Source organism: Amblyomma americanum, chromosome 4 (assembly GCF_052857255.1).
Source record: "Amblyomma americanum isolate KBUSLIRL-KWMA chromosome 4, ASM5285725v1, whole genome shotgun sequence".
Taxonomy (NCBI): domain Eukaryota; kingdom Metazoa; phylum Arthropoda; class Arachnida; order Ixodida; family Ixodidae; genus Amblyomma; species Amblyomma americanum.
Genome location: NC_135500.1, coordinates 100,285,479 through 100,304,715, shown reverse-complemented (window position 1 = coordinate 100,304,715; position 19,237 = coordinate 100,285,479). Strand labels below are relative to the sequence as shown.

The 19,237-nt window shown below is 44.5% G+C and overlaps 1 protein-coding gene across 1 annotated transcript in view; it reads right to left on the bottom strand.

Moving 5' to 3' along the window:
- Positions 1 to 4,744: 4,744 nt before the first annotated feature.
- LOC144129714 (apical endosomal glycoprotein-like) overlaps positions 4,745 to 19,237 on the bottom strand; it is a 210,625-nt gene continuing 196,132 nt past the window's right edge. The window contains exons 37-39 of the mRNA XM_077663811.1: positions 16,333 to 16,472; positions 13,752 to 13,878; positions 4,745 to 4,857 (exon numbers count right to left, since the gene is read on the bottom strand). Of these exons, the coding sequence (XP_077519937.1) occupies positions 4,745 to 4,857; positions 13,752 to 13,878; positions 16,333 to 16,472 (380 nt within the window). The remainder of the gene's footprint in view (positions 4,858 to 13,751; positions 13,879 to 16,332; positions 16,473 to 19,237) is intronic.

Here is a 19,237-nt window from a genome sequence, read left to right as displayed (position 1 = left end):
TGATTTTCGCGTGTTTCCACTCTGGTGGTATGGTGCCTGCATGCCAGTATTTGTTCATAAGGTCTGTAACCACCGCGATCGACGTTGCGTCTAAGTTCCTGAGAGTCTTATTTGTTACTTTGTCTGGTCCTGCCGCAGATGTTGTCCGCAGTTTTCCAATTGCGTACCAGACCTCTGCGTCTGTGATGTCTGCGTCTGAATTTGTATTAGGAGTCCCCCGGTAGTCTGGGTGTGTGGTACTATCATCCGTGTTTAGATAACGGTCTGCTAGCTCTTTGATTAGGTCTTCAGTTGTACCCTCATATTTATGTATGAGTCTGTACAGTTGACTTTGTTGCACGGGACGTGTTTGTTCTGGATCGAGCAGGTGTCTTAGAAGATGCCATGTCTTCTTATTTCCGAGCTGTCCATTGACGCTTTCACATATTTGGTTCTATTGTTGTGTTTGGAGAGTAAGTGTATGTTCCTCGATTCGCCTCTCGATTTCAGCGATCTTTTTGCGTAGTCGCTTGTTGTGTTTTTGCTGCTTCCAGCGTTTTTGGAGGCCTTTTTGTGCCTGCCACAGGTGTAACAGTTTTGAGTCTGCAATCTGCTCCTCCTTCTCAACTGGCACCACAACGCTAGTGGAGCTGACATCCTCATTCAGGGAGATAACCCAGTCGCTAAGGTTAGAGATCTCCTTTGGAGCTGTTTTGTCGCGAAGTTGCCTGAACTTGTCCCAATCCGTGGTTCGTATTTCTTTTGCTTTGTTTTTAAGTTTTGTCGTGGGGAAGGTGATGGTAAGGATGAACTGATCACTACCAAGGTTTTGGCCGGTGTTGACCCACTTTGCGTCCTTGACGTTTTTAGAGAGGGATAAGTCTGGAGATGTGTCTACACATACACTGTTACCCATGCGTGTGTGGTCGCTCGGGTTGCTTAGCGTTGTGAGCCCTAGTGACTATGATTTGCCAGAGCAGGTTCCCTTTCGGAGTTGCTTTGGTATATCCCCATGCTGGGTGTTGAGCGTTGAAGTCTCCCACAGTTAATAGTTGAGCCCTAGCAGCCAGCTTTCCTGTGTTTATCAACAAGTGTGGGAGTCCATTGCCTTTGTTTCTGGGAAGGTTGTATACATAAGGATGAAGAGATTTGAGCCTCCTTTTTGCCTTGGTACTATTTCAAGTAGGGTGTAATCTTCTTCCGAATCATTTATAAAATGTTGAATTGCGGTGATATTTCTATGCACCAGAGTGGCTGTGAAGGAGCCGGCTGCGTTACTAGTATCATAATGAGGTGGCAGATATGCTTTATAGCCTGGCAGTGTAGCCCTGCCGCTAGCTTCTTGCAATGCAATCACGTCTGGGGTTGGAACAGACGGTGCTTGTTGGATGTGGAGCTGCAAGTGGGCCCGCTTGCGGCGGAAACCTCTGCAGTTCCATTGCCAAATTTCAAATTTTTGGCGTGGTGCCATGTTGGGTTATAGATGGTTGTGGCGTCGTGGACAGATCCAAGGTGGGTGGTAGGCGGGCTTCGATAGTTGTAAGCCTATCCATTATTTGCTGCATGCAGGTGGCTATTTGGGATACCTGTTCCTCTAGTGTTGCAAAGCGAATATCTATCTCTGCAAATTTGGTAGTAACGAGGCCTTGGAAGGTTGCTTGTTCTGTTGATATAGCGCTAGTTCTCTCTGACAGAGTATTGATGTCTGCCCTGAGTTTGGTAGGCGCTTTCGACGGCTGCGGGGTGTCTGCTTCCGAAGCCTCGGCCTTTCTTTTGGATTCCTCGCCTTCTTTTGTGGGACGCGGTCTTTTAGTTGCTATTCTGGCGTCTTTGTCCGTCGCGTTATGGGCTGAAGACTGGGACGCGTTGGAGGGAGTGTGGCAAATAGCGTCTGTTTTCATCGCATTATTGGTCGAATCCTGGGACGCGGTGGGTGGCATTCTAGCCGCAGTGGCATTCTGTACCTGATGCGCTTGTAACAGGCGTTTAATGTCAGCCAACTCTTTTTTAAGGCTGGCAATTTCTCTGTCTCGGGATTGTAGTTGGATCTGAAACTCCTTCTCTCGAGCGTCAATAGAATGGGAGGCCTCTGCTGGCCAGCTCACCTTTTTATTGGAGCGGCTATCGCTGCGTCCGCGGCTTGAGCTTCTCTTGTCGTTCCCTGCAGGGTTCCCCAGGGGCGGGAAGGAGCTGGAGTTGTTCCGGCTGTGGCTTCCTCCTTTTCCGGTAGCACCGTGTTCCTTCTTCGTGGGCCTAGACTGGTGTCCGTGTAGGGATGAGTCGTTGTCCCCTTGCTTGGGTGTCTGGTTGCCATGGGGCGTTCCTTGTTTGTTCTTGTTGATCAGCCGGAATTTGCAGTTCCGGCTGCCTGTGTTGTGGCCCCCGTTGCAGACGATGCATACGGGTTGGCAGGTTGGCTGTTCTCCCTCAGGTGGAGGCGAGTGATTTTCTCCGCAGCGGCGGCAAAGGTTCGTTGTAGGTTTGTAGCAGACATCGGCCCGGTGTCCTACTCTCCTGCAGTTGTAGCATACCTCATGTTGCTCCCTGAAGGGGTGGACCCGAAAGACGCCGCACTGATAGATTACTTGGCTGGGTAGCTTCTTTCCAAAAAAGGTGATTTGTATTGTCCTGGATTTCCCGATCCTTCGGGCATCCACAACTTCTATTCCTTCGTTTCGGTTTCCGAAGCCTTGGCGAACCGCTTCGGGCGAGTCTCCCGCGTAGGCGTTGTAAATGACCCCTTTTACCGAGTCTTCGGGCGCCGCCACGTACGACGTTACTTTGTAGGTTTGACCTTGGAGGTTCAGTTTTTCAATATTGGCGTATGCAGTCGCCCGTTGACGATCGGGCGTGCATAGCGTAAAGGTGTTGTTGGCCGTATTGACTCTGATAATGTCTTCATTCTTTCCTGTATCATACGGCAGCCTGGCCACCTCGCAGGCGCAGAAGAGTAGTAGTCCGGGCGCAAAGTCCCTCAGATTCCAACCATGTGGTCGGCAGACGATTTTGTAGTCGTCGGTCGGTAAGCGCGGGAGAAGGGCTTTCTTGCTGTGTGCAAGTAGCTTCTTCCCGTTCTTTCGCGATGGAAAATTGGAATTAGACTTGCCTTGGCCGTGCCCCTGCGCAGGCTCGTCGTCGGTTGATGCGGGCCCTTTATTCTTCAGGCCTCGTTGTCGGTCGCGGTAACGAAGAATGGTTTCCCATTTTCCGGCCTCGAGCTCCGACGGTGATATTTTCTCGCCTTCCACGGCGTACTCCATCTGTGCGGGTCCCTGGGCGCTCAGTTCCCGGCGGAGAGGTGACGAGCTAGGTCGAGCTCGATGGCTAGGCCGGCAGTCAGCCGGCAATATGCCTAGGTGTCCGTAGATTGGCAAAATCCGGCTGCAGCAGGCACTGGACAATGGCCCGGATGTCGTCCAAAATATTCGAGCCCGAAGGCTGACTCTTTCTGCCGAAAAGTGGCTTCGAGGCGGGAGCCCATGCGAGACACGTCAGCACAGCTCCGTCCTTGGCTTGGCTTCACGTTTGCAACAACCGTATCAGTATTTAGAATTTCGAAAACGCGGGTGCTCCTGCTTCCGTAGCTCAACCAGTTTTTGCTATTGCGCGCAAAAACACGTTCGCTTCCGAAAAGCGCGCGACTTCGGCGAGCGCAAAGCAACACCTCCCAACGCACGTCACTCTGTGCCGTACGTGTCACGTGAACCTCTCTCTCCTGTGTTGGCTGGAGCAGCGAAGTGCAAAAAGGACAGAGAACGTTATGTCGCACGTCACTCGGGGCCGTTGCTTTGCGCTCGCGAAAGACGCGGGCTTTTCAGTAGGTTCCGTCGTTTTGCGCGAAATCCAAAACAATTGTTCAGTAATAGAGGTAATCGCGATTTCGAAATTCTAAAGACTCATACGGCTATTACTAGTGCCCAGCTGAGGAACTCTAATTGCAATCAGGAGAAATGTACTAGTTAAAAACTTAAGTATCCTAAGAAGAAAGTTCACTTGTTTACATTATTACTCTGCTCTGTAATGGCAGGACAAGTGCGATTTCTATGCCAGAGAAGACGTTCTAAGCAATAAGCATATTTTTAAAAATTAGTGCCAGGTTTCTGTGAAACACCTAGTATAAGCGTTAACCTTCATGTGTTTCTTATTCGCGCTACGCACAGAGCAAACAATATTGACACATGCTAAGTATTCGATCTAAACACATTAGTTTTAATTTACTGCCTTGATATATATTTCAAATCTTCCAAACCCTTTACAATGTGCTCAGGGAACCGGCGTCCGCATGTTTTTTTGTTTGTTTTTAACTGTTTACTGTGCGTGTCGAAGAAGCTGGGTGCCGGAAAAGAAAATTGCCCAGGCGAGCATGCGGTATGATCCAACTAATCTACGCAAGCAGCTTTGTATATTTCGGTTTTACATTGATCTCCTTCCAATTGTGTCTGTGAATATAATCTCGTCGTGGGATTGTGAAGGGTGGAGGTGGGTGGAAGGTCGTAAGTAGGCGGCTCATTTTTACCCGTGGGGGCCGAGAAGTGCTCCCCTGTGGGTGGTAGGGGCTTCGGACACAATGCAGACACCACGCTTTGTGGCTGAAATAGAGCTACACTGCTCACGCAGTAAAAAAAAATGCTCTCCAATACGTCTAGAAGATGAAAAGGACGGGAAGGAAACCGCCAGCATGTACTGGAGAATTTGAGGATTGGAAGTAAAGCATAGGACTAAGCACATTAAACAGAAGAGCTGCTCAAAACGTTGCTGACAAAACTTACTGCGCGGCGACTCGCCTCCTGTAGATAATCGCAGCAATAACTGCAGTCACGCAAGGTAACAAAATGAACACGAGAGATGCAGTTAAGGTGCGTGTAGCCCCGTGGACTTCTGAAACAAATGTTAGTAAAGAAAGATCAGCTTGCTGCAAAAATTTCGCGCTCACAGAGAATACAAACAAGCCGAGAGATATTAACCATTCAATAATTACAGTGAAATAAAATAAACAAGCACAAAAATGAAGACCATCTTGTCCTCGTTGGCGGTGCTCACTTTTAAGGGAAAAAATTTTGCCAGTACAAGAACACGGACACAGTCGAGCTTTTTCACATACGAATCGCACAACTGTCCGAGGCCCCTATCTACTACATTTCTTGCTGGATGTAGTAGGGAGAGTACCAGCTTCAATCTCTGAGTAATCGCATTAAATAAAGGGCTATCCGCGGATGGCGTAACTTTCACACAACACAACACAGCAACTGCAATAGGCTACCATATTTAACCAGGCAGGCAGATCTCGCATTCCGACCTCGGAAATGGGCCGCAATGTCGGAAATCTCTCCACGGCGAATAATATCCTTCTGCAGGCGTTCTAGCACCGACCCTCGAGCAGAAGCGGTCTCGTGGAGGCCCCTGGTCGATCTCTGGGGGCGTTTGCTCCCCGTCCGTCTTCCTGGTTAAGTGCGCCGCATGTACAATGTTCGCATCTACCTGCTCCTAGTACCGTTTCATTGCATATGTTTCGTACTGGATTCCTTGCTGTTCCTGACGGTAATACCCGACATCAATGACGACCACATTAGATCTTTATGAGGAGTGCACCGTTGTCTCTTCCGCAAAGCACGCGATACGTAGAGATTTAAACAATAGTAAGCAAAACAGCCATAAGAACAGGCTCTCAACTATAATTTCTTCATGCGCCGGTCCTGAAATCCTGTGCCGCAACATTAAAAGCTGCTACATCATTTATATCATTCAACCCGACGGTTGCTGGTGCACACTTAGGTAAGGCCAGCCGTTTTCACGCAGCACCAACGACCAGAAATGACATAGTCTACTGACTGCAGGGCTGCCTTGCCACTGCGCGCTAGAGCGAACATTCTCGTCGTGGTGACAGCACCGGCCCGCATGTATTGGAGCGCAGCAAACTGAAATTTAAACCACTTTTAGACAACACTTGTCTTGAAATCCTGTTGATATTAAGACTTGAAGGCTTTCTTACAAAGAAGGCGTTGGCAAAACGTCAGCGGAAAAGTTTTATATTCAACAATAAGTGTCCTGGCTTTCTTCAAGAATTTGATTTGAGCTGAAGCATAGCAACGTCGGTCAACGAGCACAGTACGGTGTTGAATTCATTCAGCAGATCCAAACCACCGTTTGGACTCGTTTGCACTGAATTTAATACCCCGCAAAGGAAAGTCAGCCGGCAGGCCTTTTGTAAGAGAAAGCAAGGTGACACTTAATTTCATCGTGTGCAATGTACAGCACCACATGTTATGTGATGTAATAATTTGCCGCGTAATGTCTCCCTGATATTAGAGGACAGCCGTGTATGGTACGGAAAACATACGAGGCCTATAGAGGCCTATCTGCGTTTTTTTAACGCAAGTCCTCTAATGCTGTGACATATATATTAAGCTGGGTTCTGAGATTTGGATAACATATTTATCCCGTTGCAAGTGTTGATTGCAGATAATGCACGATAGATGCGGCATCACGGCATGCATAGAACGAGGCATGCCTAGAACGGCAATGCGCAGAAGCTGCATGCAAAGCAGTGAGCAAGAGGTCATGTGCTATTTAAGGCAATCCCATTTACATTGCTTTATCAGGGCTTAAGGACTGCGAAGGTATGACCCACAACGTTGCGCATTGACCACAACACCGACGAGCTTATTCTGGAATGCTCATTCGCCGGCTTATTCAGGGCCGAAGATTCGGAGACGGAGTAGTTTGTTTATGTTCATATTTTCACGACGTTCGTATTCTTTTATTGCTCCTAAAAATTACAACTCTCACGAAGAGGAAACTGTTATGGACGAAACCGGGTCGTGAAATAAATTAAATTATTTCACGTGCAGGAACCTGCAAGCTCACAATCAAAGTCGAGGTTCACAATGATTCACAAATCTTCCTATTCGCTAACAATGGTTTTGAAACTACCTGTTCTAGGAAAATACTTCAGTAAGGCGGCGAGTTAAGGTAGTGGTAAATACGGACTGTGCCTAACAACGCAGAGATAAGGGAAAGAGAAAGCAGACAGGCGCAGCCCTAACAACTGTGCACTGTTTATTAGAAAGAAACACACAAAAATATACTCCTTTGTCGCCACCAGGAGCGCATGAGGAACACCAAAACACATACTGATAACTAACGTATTTGAATCTAGATATTTTAGTTCACAATCATGAACACATACAGAGGGATTGCTACGCGCGAGTGACGGCTTTTGTGAATACGAAACGCTTCTTTGATTTCCCTTGTTAACTTATCTTTGTGTTTGCACACGACCCTGGTTTCATTAAAAGGGGGAATGCGCGATTTTTTAGAATAGTTAGGTCGATTATTGTAAGGAATTGTAAGCACAATCTCTGTCATGCACAGCTAGATTTGAGGATGAAGCCCCTTTCAAGAAGAGGAGCGGCCTAGGTGCGCTGTTGAATGTGTTCATGCTCTAAAACTGGTTAAGGGCGCGTTTGTAAAAAAATGGTGCTTTGCGCCGTTGGTTAATTTCTTGAAGTCTGAAATGTTGAGGGTGGTTGTTTCTGACAAACCAGGGTCTTTTAATATGCCGGGAAAAGTGTTTAATAAGAAAGCAAGGGAAGCCATCACTAACAACTTCAAACCACTACCTAGAAAAGGTTAATAGGAAAAAGCGTGGAGCCTTGCGGTTCCTGGGAGAATTTAATCTAGAAACGCTTCACTCTTTTGTTCAGAATGCAAAAGAGAACTGTCTGAAAGCATTTTTTTTTTCTGTAGAAACGCATGAGCCTGATGTTCCATTCCGCTGTATCGTTACAGAGCGAGCCACATGACAAAATGAAGTTTCAAGTTTGTTAGAGAAAAATCTTGGTTCACAAAAGATAGCTGACCCATTTCTCGGACTGGCTCTTACTCACTATTAGAAGTGTCATAATCCGGGTGGGTGCCACAGGTTCATTATAGATGTTAATGATTTATTTTGCTCTCTTCTACACAATATCCTGCGATGTTTTAGTAAATGTTTGAAAGGTGACAATGGTGAAGAAGAATTCATAGCAAAATGCGGAATCTCTGTTAGGGCATTTTTGAAGCTTTGGTCGTTTTATTTCACGTTCACTTCTATTGAATGGTAAGGAGAATTGTAGACACAAAAAAGGGAGCGTGCATTGGTTCAAAAGTGGCTGCAGTACTCAGTAACACATTTTTCAGTTAAGTAGGTAAAGCTATTGAATATAATTCGGAGGGCCGTACAAAACGCATATCTATATACGTGGATGATTATCTTTCTTTTTTTTCAGTACGATGACTGCAACAGGCAAGTCACAGGCGTTTTATAGGTTTTGACGAAAGTGAACACAGTCGAACCTTCACTTGTGAAACCCCTCACAGGAATGAGCTAAAATTTTAAATATCAATTGGTACAAAAGCCTGATCATATGTGCTGGTCCTTTCTACACAGATCTGAAAAGCCCTTGCTCAGTTTTCATTCAGTGCGTTCGTAGATAGTCAAATGTGGTATTGCAGTTTCTTGCCAAAGTGCTGCCATTTCCCAGTTATGCGTGCGTACTTTCAGTGCACCTTTTTGCCAACAGGTTGAAAGGCCAAGGACCGCAGGGTTTCCGGATGATGTCATAGTACTTGCATGCAGTAAGATACTAACAAATTTCAAATCATGTGGTAGGCAGGAGCCACCAGAGCCCTCTACAGAAGATAAAAATGAAAAACGGAAATTTGCCGCCTTGCCGTAAATTCATCGAATATCCCACCGTTTGAAGGAAGTAGGCAGAAGCTATGGCGTAGATGTACGCTTTTCTGCTGTAGCGGAAAAAAGAAAAAAAAAGAAGGTGCCATGTACAGCATGGCTTGAGGTTCATCCCCTGGGCTGAAAGAGTTGTGTATGAACTGCCGATCACGTGCAGGAAGACCTATACAGGTCAAACAGGAAGGCGCTTGAATACCCGCCTAAGATATCACAAGACTTCTTTGAAAGGTGCTTCGTCTTCAAGTTTAGCTTTCGATTACTGCGATTGTCCGCATAATCGCCAACCTAATCCTTCTAAATAATCGTGCACTCCCCTTTTTAATGAATCCGGGGTCCTGTACAAACACAAAGATAAGCTAGCAAGGAAAATCAGTAAAAGCGCTTCATATTCACAAAAACCATGGCTCGTGCGCAAGCACCGCCTCCGTACGTGTTTTTCATTGTGAACTAATATATCTAAATTCAAATGACTTAGGTATAAGTTCGTTTTTGGATTTGCGCATGCGCTCCTGGTTGAGACAAACAGTATATTTTTCTGTTTTTATTTCTAATACCCCGCAAGGGATAGTCAGCGCCGGTCCTGTCTGCTTCCTCTATCCCTTGTCTCTGCGCTTTTATTTACAGCTAGGAATATGGTGTAGAACTCGGACGTACTGTCCTATCGCCAAGACTACTAGTCAAGCAAATTCGGCAAGTGTGCAATAGCCTGAGCGGCCACACAAGGGATACAATGTACTCCTATCAATTTATTCACGTAATATATACTGTGTATCATTGCTTGATCAACTTTAAAATACTGCTTATTATTTAAACTCGGAATTTAATTCCCAACAAAAAGAACCGGCCAGCTTAAGAAAACGTACACTTTCGATCACGTCAATAACATCTATGTTGAACAGCATACCTAGCAATCATTTTATCAGAAACGCAGTCCTAAACAGGCTCCGCGTTTTCAATTATCCTTCCTATTGACTAATATCGGCACGAAACGTGAAGCTTTAAGCAGTTCAGTTGAATCATGTTTCGCTAACCTTCTTTGTTAACCGAAACCTGGCTTACATCTGCTATCTGCGACGTCGAAATATTCCCCTCTCTTCCTAAATTTGATATTTTTGATCAGATCGCAAAGATAAGCGAGGTGGGGGAGTCCTAATAGCCCCTGATTGGTCATTATATTGTTCACAGGTAAACATTTCAATCCTTTTGGAAATAGTATGGCTTTGCTGCGACCAGTCTTACCCTAGAGTTCTAATCGGAGTTTATTATCGCCCTCCTTGCATGACTCTTCATTTAGTGCTCTGCTTCATGACGTTATCCAAACACTCCAAGCTCATTGTTGGGTGACTTCAATTTTCTTTCCATAATTTGGTCCGATCTTGCTTCCACTCTCTCAAAAAATAATCTTGATAGCGGATTTGTTCAGGCCTGCCTCACTCTTCGGTTAGAACAAATAATAGATCACCCAACAAAAATAAGAAATCATTCTGCTAAAATTCTGGACCTCGTGCTGACATTCCAACCTGGTAGCTTTTCACCTATAACTTATCTAGAAGGGCTTAGCGACCACCTGACTATTCAAGCCACTTTCTCATGTCATCTACAGAATAACAAAAAGAAAAAAAACACTCTGCCCTATATGATAAACGTGATTACAACAGTCTTAACCACGGTCTCCCTGCTTTCCTCGATAACTTTACCCCTGATTTTCAAGTTCGTTCACTGGAATCAAACTTGTTACATTTAAGTCAGAAATACAACGCCTTATTGGTAATTCCTACTATCACAATAGCAGAGCGACCGAGTTCCACATGCTTTAATAAAACGCTAAAAAGATTACACAACAAAAAGAACGATTATTTCGCACAGCTAAAGCTACTGACATGGCGCACGCTTGGAAAAATATTGCGCTGCCTCCGCCAACTATGACGCCGACGTTGCCAAAGCTAAGGGTAACTTCTTTTCTTACACCTTGCATAATATGGTGCATAATAACCCAAAACGCTTCTGGCAAACTATTACTGCCTCTACGTCTAGCACAATTTCAATAACTGATCATTCCGGACTTACATATTCTGATTTAAACGTTCCAAATATCCTAAATGATCAGTTTTGCTCTGTATTCACTGATGAATCTCTCGATGACCTCCCTGAAGGTCATTGTTTTAATGATTCTCCTATGGAAAACATTATCTCTGAGCCAAATGGAATATTAAAAATCATAAAATCATTACCAAATTCATCATCTGCCGGTGTTGACGGCATCAACCCAAAAATCCTGAAAAATGCTAAAGTTCTGTGTAGTGTCATATTATCTATAATTTTTCAGAAGTCGCTTTCTTCATCCTCACTACCACGCGATTGACGCATCTGGAAAGTCATTCCAGTCTACAGAAAAGGTAACCGATCATCACCACTTAATTACAGGCCAATCTTGTTAACATGTGTTTGCTGAAAAATCATGATACATGTAATACATTCCCATACTGCCAAGTTTCTATCATCGCATAACTTTTTTATCATAATCAACATGGCTTCCGCAAAAGTCGTTCCTGTGATGCACAACTTGCCCTCTTCCTTAATGACATACATACATGTCTAGATCATAACGTTCCTACGGATGCCAGGTTCATAGATTTTGATAAGGCTTTTGATAAAGTCTCTCATGTACGCAGCATTCTTAAACTTTCACGCCTAAACCTTCAACCTTTGGTTCTGGATTGGATCCGTGCTTTCTTAATGGGCCGTTATCAATTCGTTCACGCTAGTTCTCATTCTTCATCACTCTCCCCTGTTCGGTCTCGCGTTCCGCAAGGATCTGTCTTAAGGCGCCTTCTATTTCGTATTATATAAATGATTTGCCCTCTAACATCGCTTCTAACATACGGCTATTTGCTGGCGATTGTGTCATCTATCGCCCAATCATCAACCAGTTCGACATTACCATTCTTCAGAAGACCTGCTACGCGTTCAAGAGTGGTCTAAAACCTGGCTAATGTCATTAAATTCTGCTAAAACTTCCTTTCTTTCATTCCAGCGCCGGCGCAACCACCAGGATGCAATTTATACAACTAGCGACCTTCCCATTAAATCTGTACATTCCCATCAATATCTACGCATCCATTTAAGTAAAAATATAACCTGGTTGCGACACGTTCACCATGTAACTAATTAAGCTAATCAAGTTTTTGGGTACCTGCGCCGAAACCTTGACTTAGCGCCGCATTCCATAAAATTGCTTGCTTAATGAACATTTGTACGGTCGAAACTAGAGTTTGCATGCGCTGTCTATGATCTTAACTTTGCTAACCTCATTGACACGCTTGAATCTGTCCAGAATCGCACTGCAAGATTCACTTGTTCTAATTTTTCATATCACACTAGCGTTTTCGCACTAAAGTTTCAGCTTAATCCCCCCCATTCGCCAGTCGTCGCAAGATCGCCCGTCGTTCCTTGTATCATAATTTTTACCATACCTTTAATCACGAAGTTATTCCTATCACACGCGCTCATCGTATTCCCCGTAATTGTCACCCTAACGCCGTCTACCCTGTGTAAGCCCGGACCAAAACATAACACCAGTTCTTTTTCCTGAAAACATCCCGAGACTGGAGTGACCTTCCGTCCGAAGTGGCAAGCATCATCGACTTCAGCAAATTAGAAACCGCCATTGAAGATCATCTCTTTTCATGCTAATTGCCTTTTCAGCCCACTCCTCATGTAATGCCCCTTGTGGACCTTTGAAGAAAAAATAATTAAATAAATTACATTCGTGCCCAATTAATACGAGCCCCGTTAATATGGACGACTCGAATTATAGAGAGTTTTTCTTGGGACCAAACTTTTTCAGTGTAGTTACGCCTCGTTAATATGGAAACTCGCTCTCCGGGCACTGCACAGCGTGAAATGCACGGGGCCCATTGGGGTCCATGTATTTTTGTCCCGTTAGTATGGACAGCGATGCGAACTAAATCCCGAGTGCCTCAACCAAATGTTCCGCCCCTTATGATTTGAGTGTAGAACATCAATGAAGGCACGCGAATATGGAGATAAAGTAGTAGATGCCTTTCAGATTGTGCATGGTTTTATCCTTTACAGTGGTAAGGTGCCAGGTCGACGCGCCTTGCCGCTTGCCACATTGGATGACTGCGAAAAAAAAATTTCTGTATGCTCCGTTGAAAACCACATTCAGCGTTTATCAGCTGAGTTAGTACAGAGTTTTTGGGATGGGAACCGTCACGGTAGGATATACTTCATCACATCAACCGGTACTATTATCCATCTCATGGACCACTAGGCGATTCAAACGTGCTTCAACTTAACCATTTGACTTTTAAAATAATGGCGAGCAGAATAATACACCTGAGCTGGTAGGATTGCCCAATTTCCACTTCACTACCCGCCACTTTGCAAAGCAGTTAGGAATCATTTAAAAAATATCAAAATATTTGGTTTTGTTTTTATTCATGACTCGTTCTTACGGATGACTCGCTTTATAAACATTCCTGCTCGGGAACCAAAGTGTCCACATTAACAAGCCACGAATGTATTTCTAAACAGTAGCGATGAAATAGCTGCTGCACCGTAACCGTCAGGCGCGACTATATGGGAGATAGGGATGCTAAGAATGGCTGATTTTCTTCTGAAGCCTTCACGCCACAAATTTAGCCACTCGATAAAAATTGAAATGTCAGCTAAGCACAAAGTACAATATTTTGACGACGTCACGGATGGTGTTTGACTTTGTGGTCGTGTGTCATGGTACTCATTCGGTTACGCAGGGCTCGAAGTTAGAGGATACGTGGGTTAAGCTGAAGACATCCGCGCTACAAGCAGCATGTGGCTGTTGTGGGTAGTTGAAATTTAGCAGTTAAATTGGACCATTTTTCGTATTCTGGCGCTTGCATTTTGAGAATATAACGCGTTTACTTCTAGGTTTTCAGATTCATTGTAAACTTAAATCTTTTCCGCTTTTAATTCATGTAACGACAAGTGCTCTAAGCATTCATTCAAATGGACACAGTGGAATCAAATATTCACTTACGGGGCGACACTGTGGTTAGCTGCTGGTCTTTGAGCGCTCGCAATTCAGCGCACTTCCCAACACGCAAATCGATATCGTCGATGGCAACGTCACTCGGCGCCCATCCAATGGTTGCGGTGATGAAAATCTGCAAAGCGCGTTACCGTTAGTAGGCTTGAGCGACCCATAAACCATAGCGCTCCTTTCGTTCAAGCTTGCTGTGAACATTAATTTTTGTTAAACGGTGCAGTATAAACTGTAACTTCTCGCCTACATGTTCAGCACAATCGAGATTATGGCCTTGGGGAAAAGAATAAAGTTAGCCTTATTTTTTCTTTCTGCCTGTTTTGATCAGGCATCCGCAATTCAAATTTTCCAAAACTGCCGCTTTCTTTACTCGAAAAGCTTAAACACTGGGGCATGTCCGGTGCGGCGTGTGCAAGGCTCTCGATATCCCTTTAAACATACTGAGCCCTGCTATGCGCCTTCCTTTTGCATTTGCAATCATGCACAAGAAGAGGTGTTCGGTGCGCGTTCGAAGCCGACCTTTGGTGAACATTTAATTATTGCCGCTATGAACGCCAAGCAAGTGACGAAACCGATGGTACCTGCTTCAGAGAAATGCTGCAAATTCAGACGTACCCGATTAGTATCATTACATATCCGCAAATTCCTCGCCTAAAACCCGTGACTCATAACACACCATCCCAACATGTATATTTCTCCCTTTGTTTAGCACTCTTCTCTCATATACGGATCCAAATCCTGGTTTCGGCTAGTTTTCATTTAAATCTGCATCGCTTGTTTTTGCCCTTGTAAAAACAAGACGTTTCCCGGCGTGGCTCGACGAGCTGTCTGGGACGAAGTTGTGAGAAATAATCATTTCTACTCTGGATAGCGTGGTATCCCAGCGGCTACTATAGCTACAAATGCAATTAAAAAAAGTGCCGATTACCTCCAGAATGTACGAATAAATGTCTGGCTTGTGTTGCCGTTTCCTTTGTTTCATTCTAGCGCTATGTAACATTACTTGGACATGAGCCCATTAGCAGCGTTACGCCTAGTTTTTATATAATAATGCTGCGCTACCGAGGTTCACATGGATCACGATTATTCCTTCGAGGAACATACTTATATGCCAAAAACATATCAGAATTTAGTATGGATGTTTGAAATATTTGCAAAATGCTTTTTGTCTTGCTTCTGTAGACGGCAAGAGGACCTTCGCTTTGTATAACACCAAATTTTAAACAGAAATATCGTCTGTTTAGTTCAGCTTCTGTATGTCTTTCACCCATTCAGGCTCACTGCCTTCTGTCCAAGAGATGGAAAAAGCGTAAAGAGGCGATGATAGTCGTCGAAGCATTTTCATATTCCGGAGAAGTAACGAAGAAAGAAAGAATACGCGGCTCTTTGCCATACCTCAGTTATGAAAGTCACTTGCATTTATCAGTGTAAAATGGCCCTCTAAACCTGAACGCTATAAAATACTTTTACTGGCTGACCAGGTTTTGACAAATGTTCGTTGTTCAGTTTCAAACCATCTCTTGAAAAGATGTTAACTAGTGGCCACATAGCAGTTACATTGACAGGCAGAGGATAATGGTTAATTTAAGAATAAACATGCACAAAACCAAAGTACTGTTCAACAATCCCGCAAGGGAACAGCAGTTCACACTTGCTAGCGCGGTGCTAGAACTGGCAAAGGAATCGTATACTTAGGGCAGATATTGACCGCTGATCCTGATCATGATAGAGAAATAACAAGAAGAATACGAATGGAGTGGAGCGCATAAGGCAGATTCCCTCAAATCATGAGTGGTAGTTGGACTCTCTAAGGATCAAATTATACATCAGCTGTACCATACCGGTACTCACCTACGGGGCAGAAACGTCGAGGCTAACGAAAAGGGTTCAGCTTATGTTATGGACAACGCAGCGAGCTATAGAAAGAAAAATGATAGGTGTAACATTAAGACACCGGAAACGGGCAGAGTGGGTGAGGGAACAAACTCGGGTTAATGACATCCTAGTCAAAATCAAAAGTAAGAAATGGTCTTGGGCATGGCATTTAATGCGAAGTCAAGATAACCGCTGGTCCTTAAGGGTAACGGAGTGGATTCCAAGAGAAGGCCAGCGTAGCAGCGGCGGCAGAAGGTTAGGTAGGCGGATAAGATTAACAAGTTGGCGGGGATACGGTGGGCTCATTTGGCAAAGGACATCGTTAATTGGAGAGACATGGAAAGGGCATTTGCCCTGCTGTGGGTGTATTCGGGCTGATGAAGATGATGACAGCCATATTCTGAACATGAGCAGATGAGTGACGGGAAGGATGGGTGCTCTTTTCATAAGGTTACATGGTCACAGATGTTGGCAAACATCCATTTAAAGCTGTTAGAGTGTAACCCACTTAAGGCCGAGATAGGGTGTGGGAGGGGGAACACTCAACGCAACGAAAAAAAAGGGACGCATGATGTCTGCTGCCGTTTCTCTATTATATTTATTATATAGGGTAAATTGTGCATCTCCCTTGGTTTATCCTCAATGCCGTTGAACGAATTGCTTTACCCAAGATATCCGCGCACAGTGAAGTGGTGCTCACGATATATCGAGGGGGAAGGTCATCACGCTGAACAGACAGGCGCGTCCAGCCACTTGGGCTGGTGACGGACGCGGTTGAGGTACTTCCTGTTACCAGACCATTCACCATATCGATGAACGTTACGTTCAAAACTGCGCCCTCTGAAACAGAAAAAAAGAGATAAAATAAACACATTCATGACACTCATCAGCTTTTGTTGGCTGCTTATAAAATTTGCAAGGCTGACCTCCGCAAGGTGTAATTTTTATGAGCATCAGAGAATATTGCATAATCGGTAGTTTCAAGCGTGCGAGAATATATTTCACTCGATGATAAAGTGCAATAAAGATGCCCAGAAAGGTTAAGGATCACATCAAAAGACCCTAGGCACACTCTAAATACGAATTAGACCTAATGAGAGTATAAAGAGAGTAGGCCTTCCTGCGGCGCTCTTCGTTTTAGGTTCAGAGTACGCTGCCCAAACCACATGCAAAATTTAAGTGACTAAATGTATGGAATGCTTACTTCTGGCAGCGGAGGCATATTTCTGCCGCAACGCCTAATAACTTGATGCAGTTAGCAATGGGAGGAAGCTTTTAAATGTGGCGCCGCAGCTCTCGAGCACACTAAATAAAAAGGATTGAACCCCCCGTTAAAATCGTCATAAGTGCTAGAACTGCGCATGATTTAAAGGGGTCCGAAATTCGATTTCGTTGCAAACCATAAGAATTCCATATTTTTAGTGACAGAAATCAACCCCAGGACTTAGGCAGAGTAACCTGCCGCTAAAAAGTAGTGCCCCAGGCGACAGCTCACTCCCTTCTGTATCGAAAGCTATATTCGCCACGAACTCGCACTTTCGCCGTGCTCGCATTCAAACCGTCGTCGCACCGCGCCAAGTGAACAACTACGTGACTGGTCACGTCACAAACCGCGTGGAGAACAACGCGGCAACAACTAGCCAGCCAACCAGACTAATCTAGAATTGCAATCAAGGTTAACCAAGGCTAACAAAGCTATGCCTTAGCTTTCGCTACGTATATCTTAGCATAGCTGAGCTACGCCACTGCCAATTTTTTTTGTACTGTGTTTTGTGCAGTATCCGTCTTTAACAATGAAGAGTTAGTCAACTGTATAAGCCAAGACATATAAGAGTTTAAAAATAATGACAAGATTATCCTGACAGGTGATATAAATGTCCGCGTTGAGGAACTATAATAGCTCACGGACTACAGCGGAACATAGCTGTAGACCATTTATGACAAACATGACCTGCTCCTAGCTAATGGGGAAAGCAAACGTAAAGGCCAAATAAACAACACGGAAATCAAGAAACGCACAGTCCAGTAGTGCTACATCACTCTCACGGATGACAATGTTACATAGCCCAAGGCGAGAAAGACGCAGTAATGACGACACCACCGCCCGCAGGTCACCCAGAGAACAAAGGCCCGATAGCATGCGCCCGGCAAAGGCATTTAATTCTCCGCGTTGCAGTTCATATCATGCGCGCAGCTTAGGGATTGATCATAAGTGGATGTCTCTTTATTGGTGATACGCTTTCAGAACAACAGTTTAAGGCAAGAATAAGGAGATAACTATTTTGACCAGCAAACAAGTGGCCCATATTGTGCAACTAGGGGAGAAGATAGCAGCATAATCGCCAGCAAAAGACTGGGACTATAATGAACTAATCGCTTTGACCAGGACAGAAAAAGGAATAGTGGAACAAAAGAACGACTGGAAAGGCAGAAAAAACCTTGAATCTGGAAGAATGCAGAAATGCAGGAGTTGAAGAGAGAATTGATCTAAGGAGGCAGGCAGCGCGGTAGTGAAGAACGGCTCAAATGGCTGCGCTAGGACAGGGAATGCACATGTAACTCAAGTTAGATGTGTGCGAGTTTATAGACGCTGTCATTGGTGATGGAGGTAATAGAAAATGGTAGAAAAGAATGCTAGAGGCATACAATATTTCATACAAGACAAGGACAACAACAACATAAAGGGGAACGCAAGTTTTGACTACATCGGCACGAAAATCAGGTAGTGAATTTAAAATAATTGCAGGAGAGATTTCTGTATAGGCTAACAGATGCTGCATCCATGAAGAGGACAGCTATATAGTTAAGCTTGCGGATCCAGGATTAGACGACAGCGCAGGAAAGGATTTCTAATAGATCAGCAATTGGACACGATTAAATAACGATAATTTTAAGTATTGAGCTAGAGCCCCAAACTAGGCAGGCATTGTTCAAAGCTATACAAGAAGTGTTTCAGATTAAGCAGGCAACGGAAGATTATCTGTGCATCCGACTAATTTTAATTAACCAAGTTAAAAGAAAGCTAGTATTGACTCATCCAGGCGAATCGCAACACCGTAGGTTATATATAGTCTTGGGATGCACGCTCTCACCACAACTGCAAAATATTATCACGTTGTGATGAATGCAGTCCAAACAGTGAGAAAGACCGAAGGATTCTAAAGGATTCCTAAAGAAACCGTTTATTGGGCTTACGTGTGCCTACGACGAATTGATTGACTCGGCGGCAGCGAAAGCAACAAGCAGAATGCCTGCCGCTCTCAGCTGCAATCAAATTAAAACTGATAGCGAACTTTGGAGAAACACGCGCAAATTACCACAACATTCTAGAACAACGTAGAATCGAATGTGTCTAGATGCGGTCAATCAAAATAAATCTGTTCGCGTCTTGCATAACAAACAGAGCGATAAAGCGGCGCGCCGGCAGCTTCGAAGAATTTACAAACACTACTAAGATTCCCAGCATTATTCCTCTCAAAGAAGCATGGAGCCGATGCTTTTAAACAAATAGGGTGACTAGAAACAAATAAAACGGACTGTGCACGATAAAACCGAGATTTGAAACGCAGCGTTCTTCAGCGCGCTCAATAGGGCTTTAGACGGAC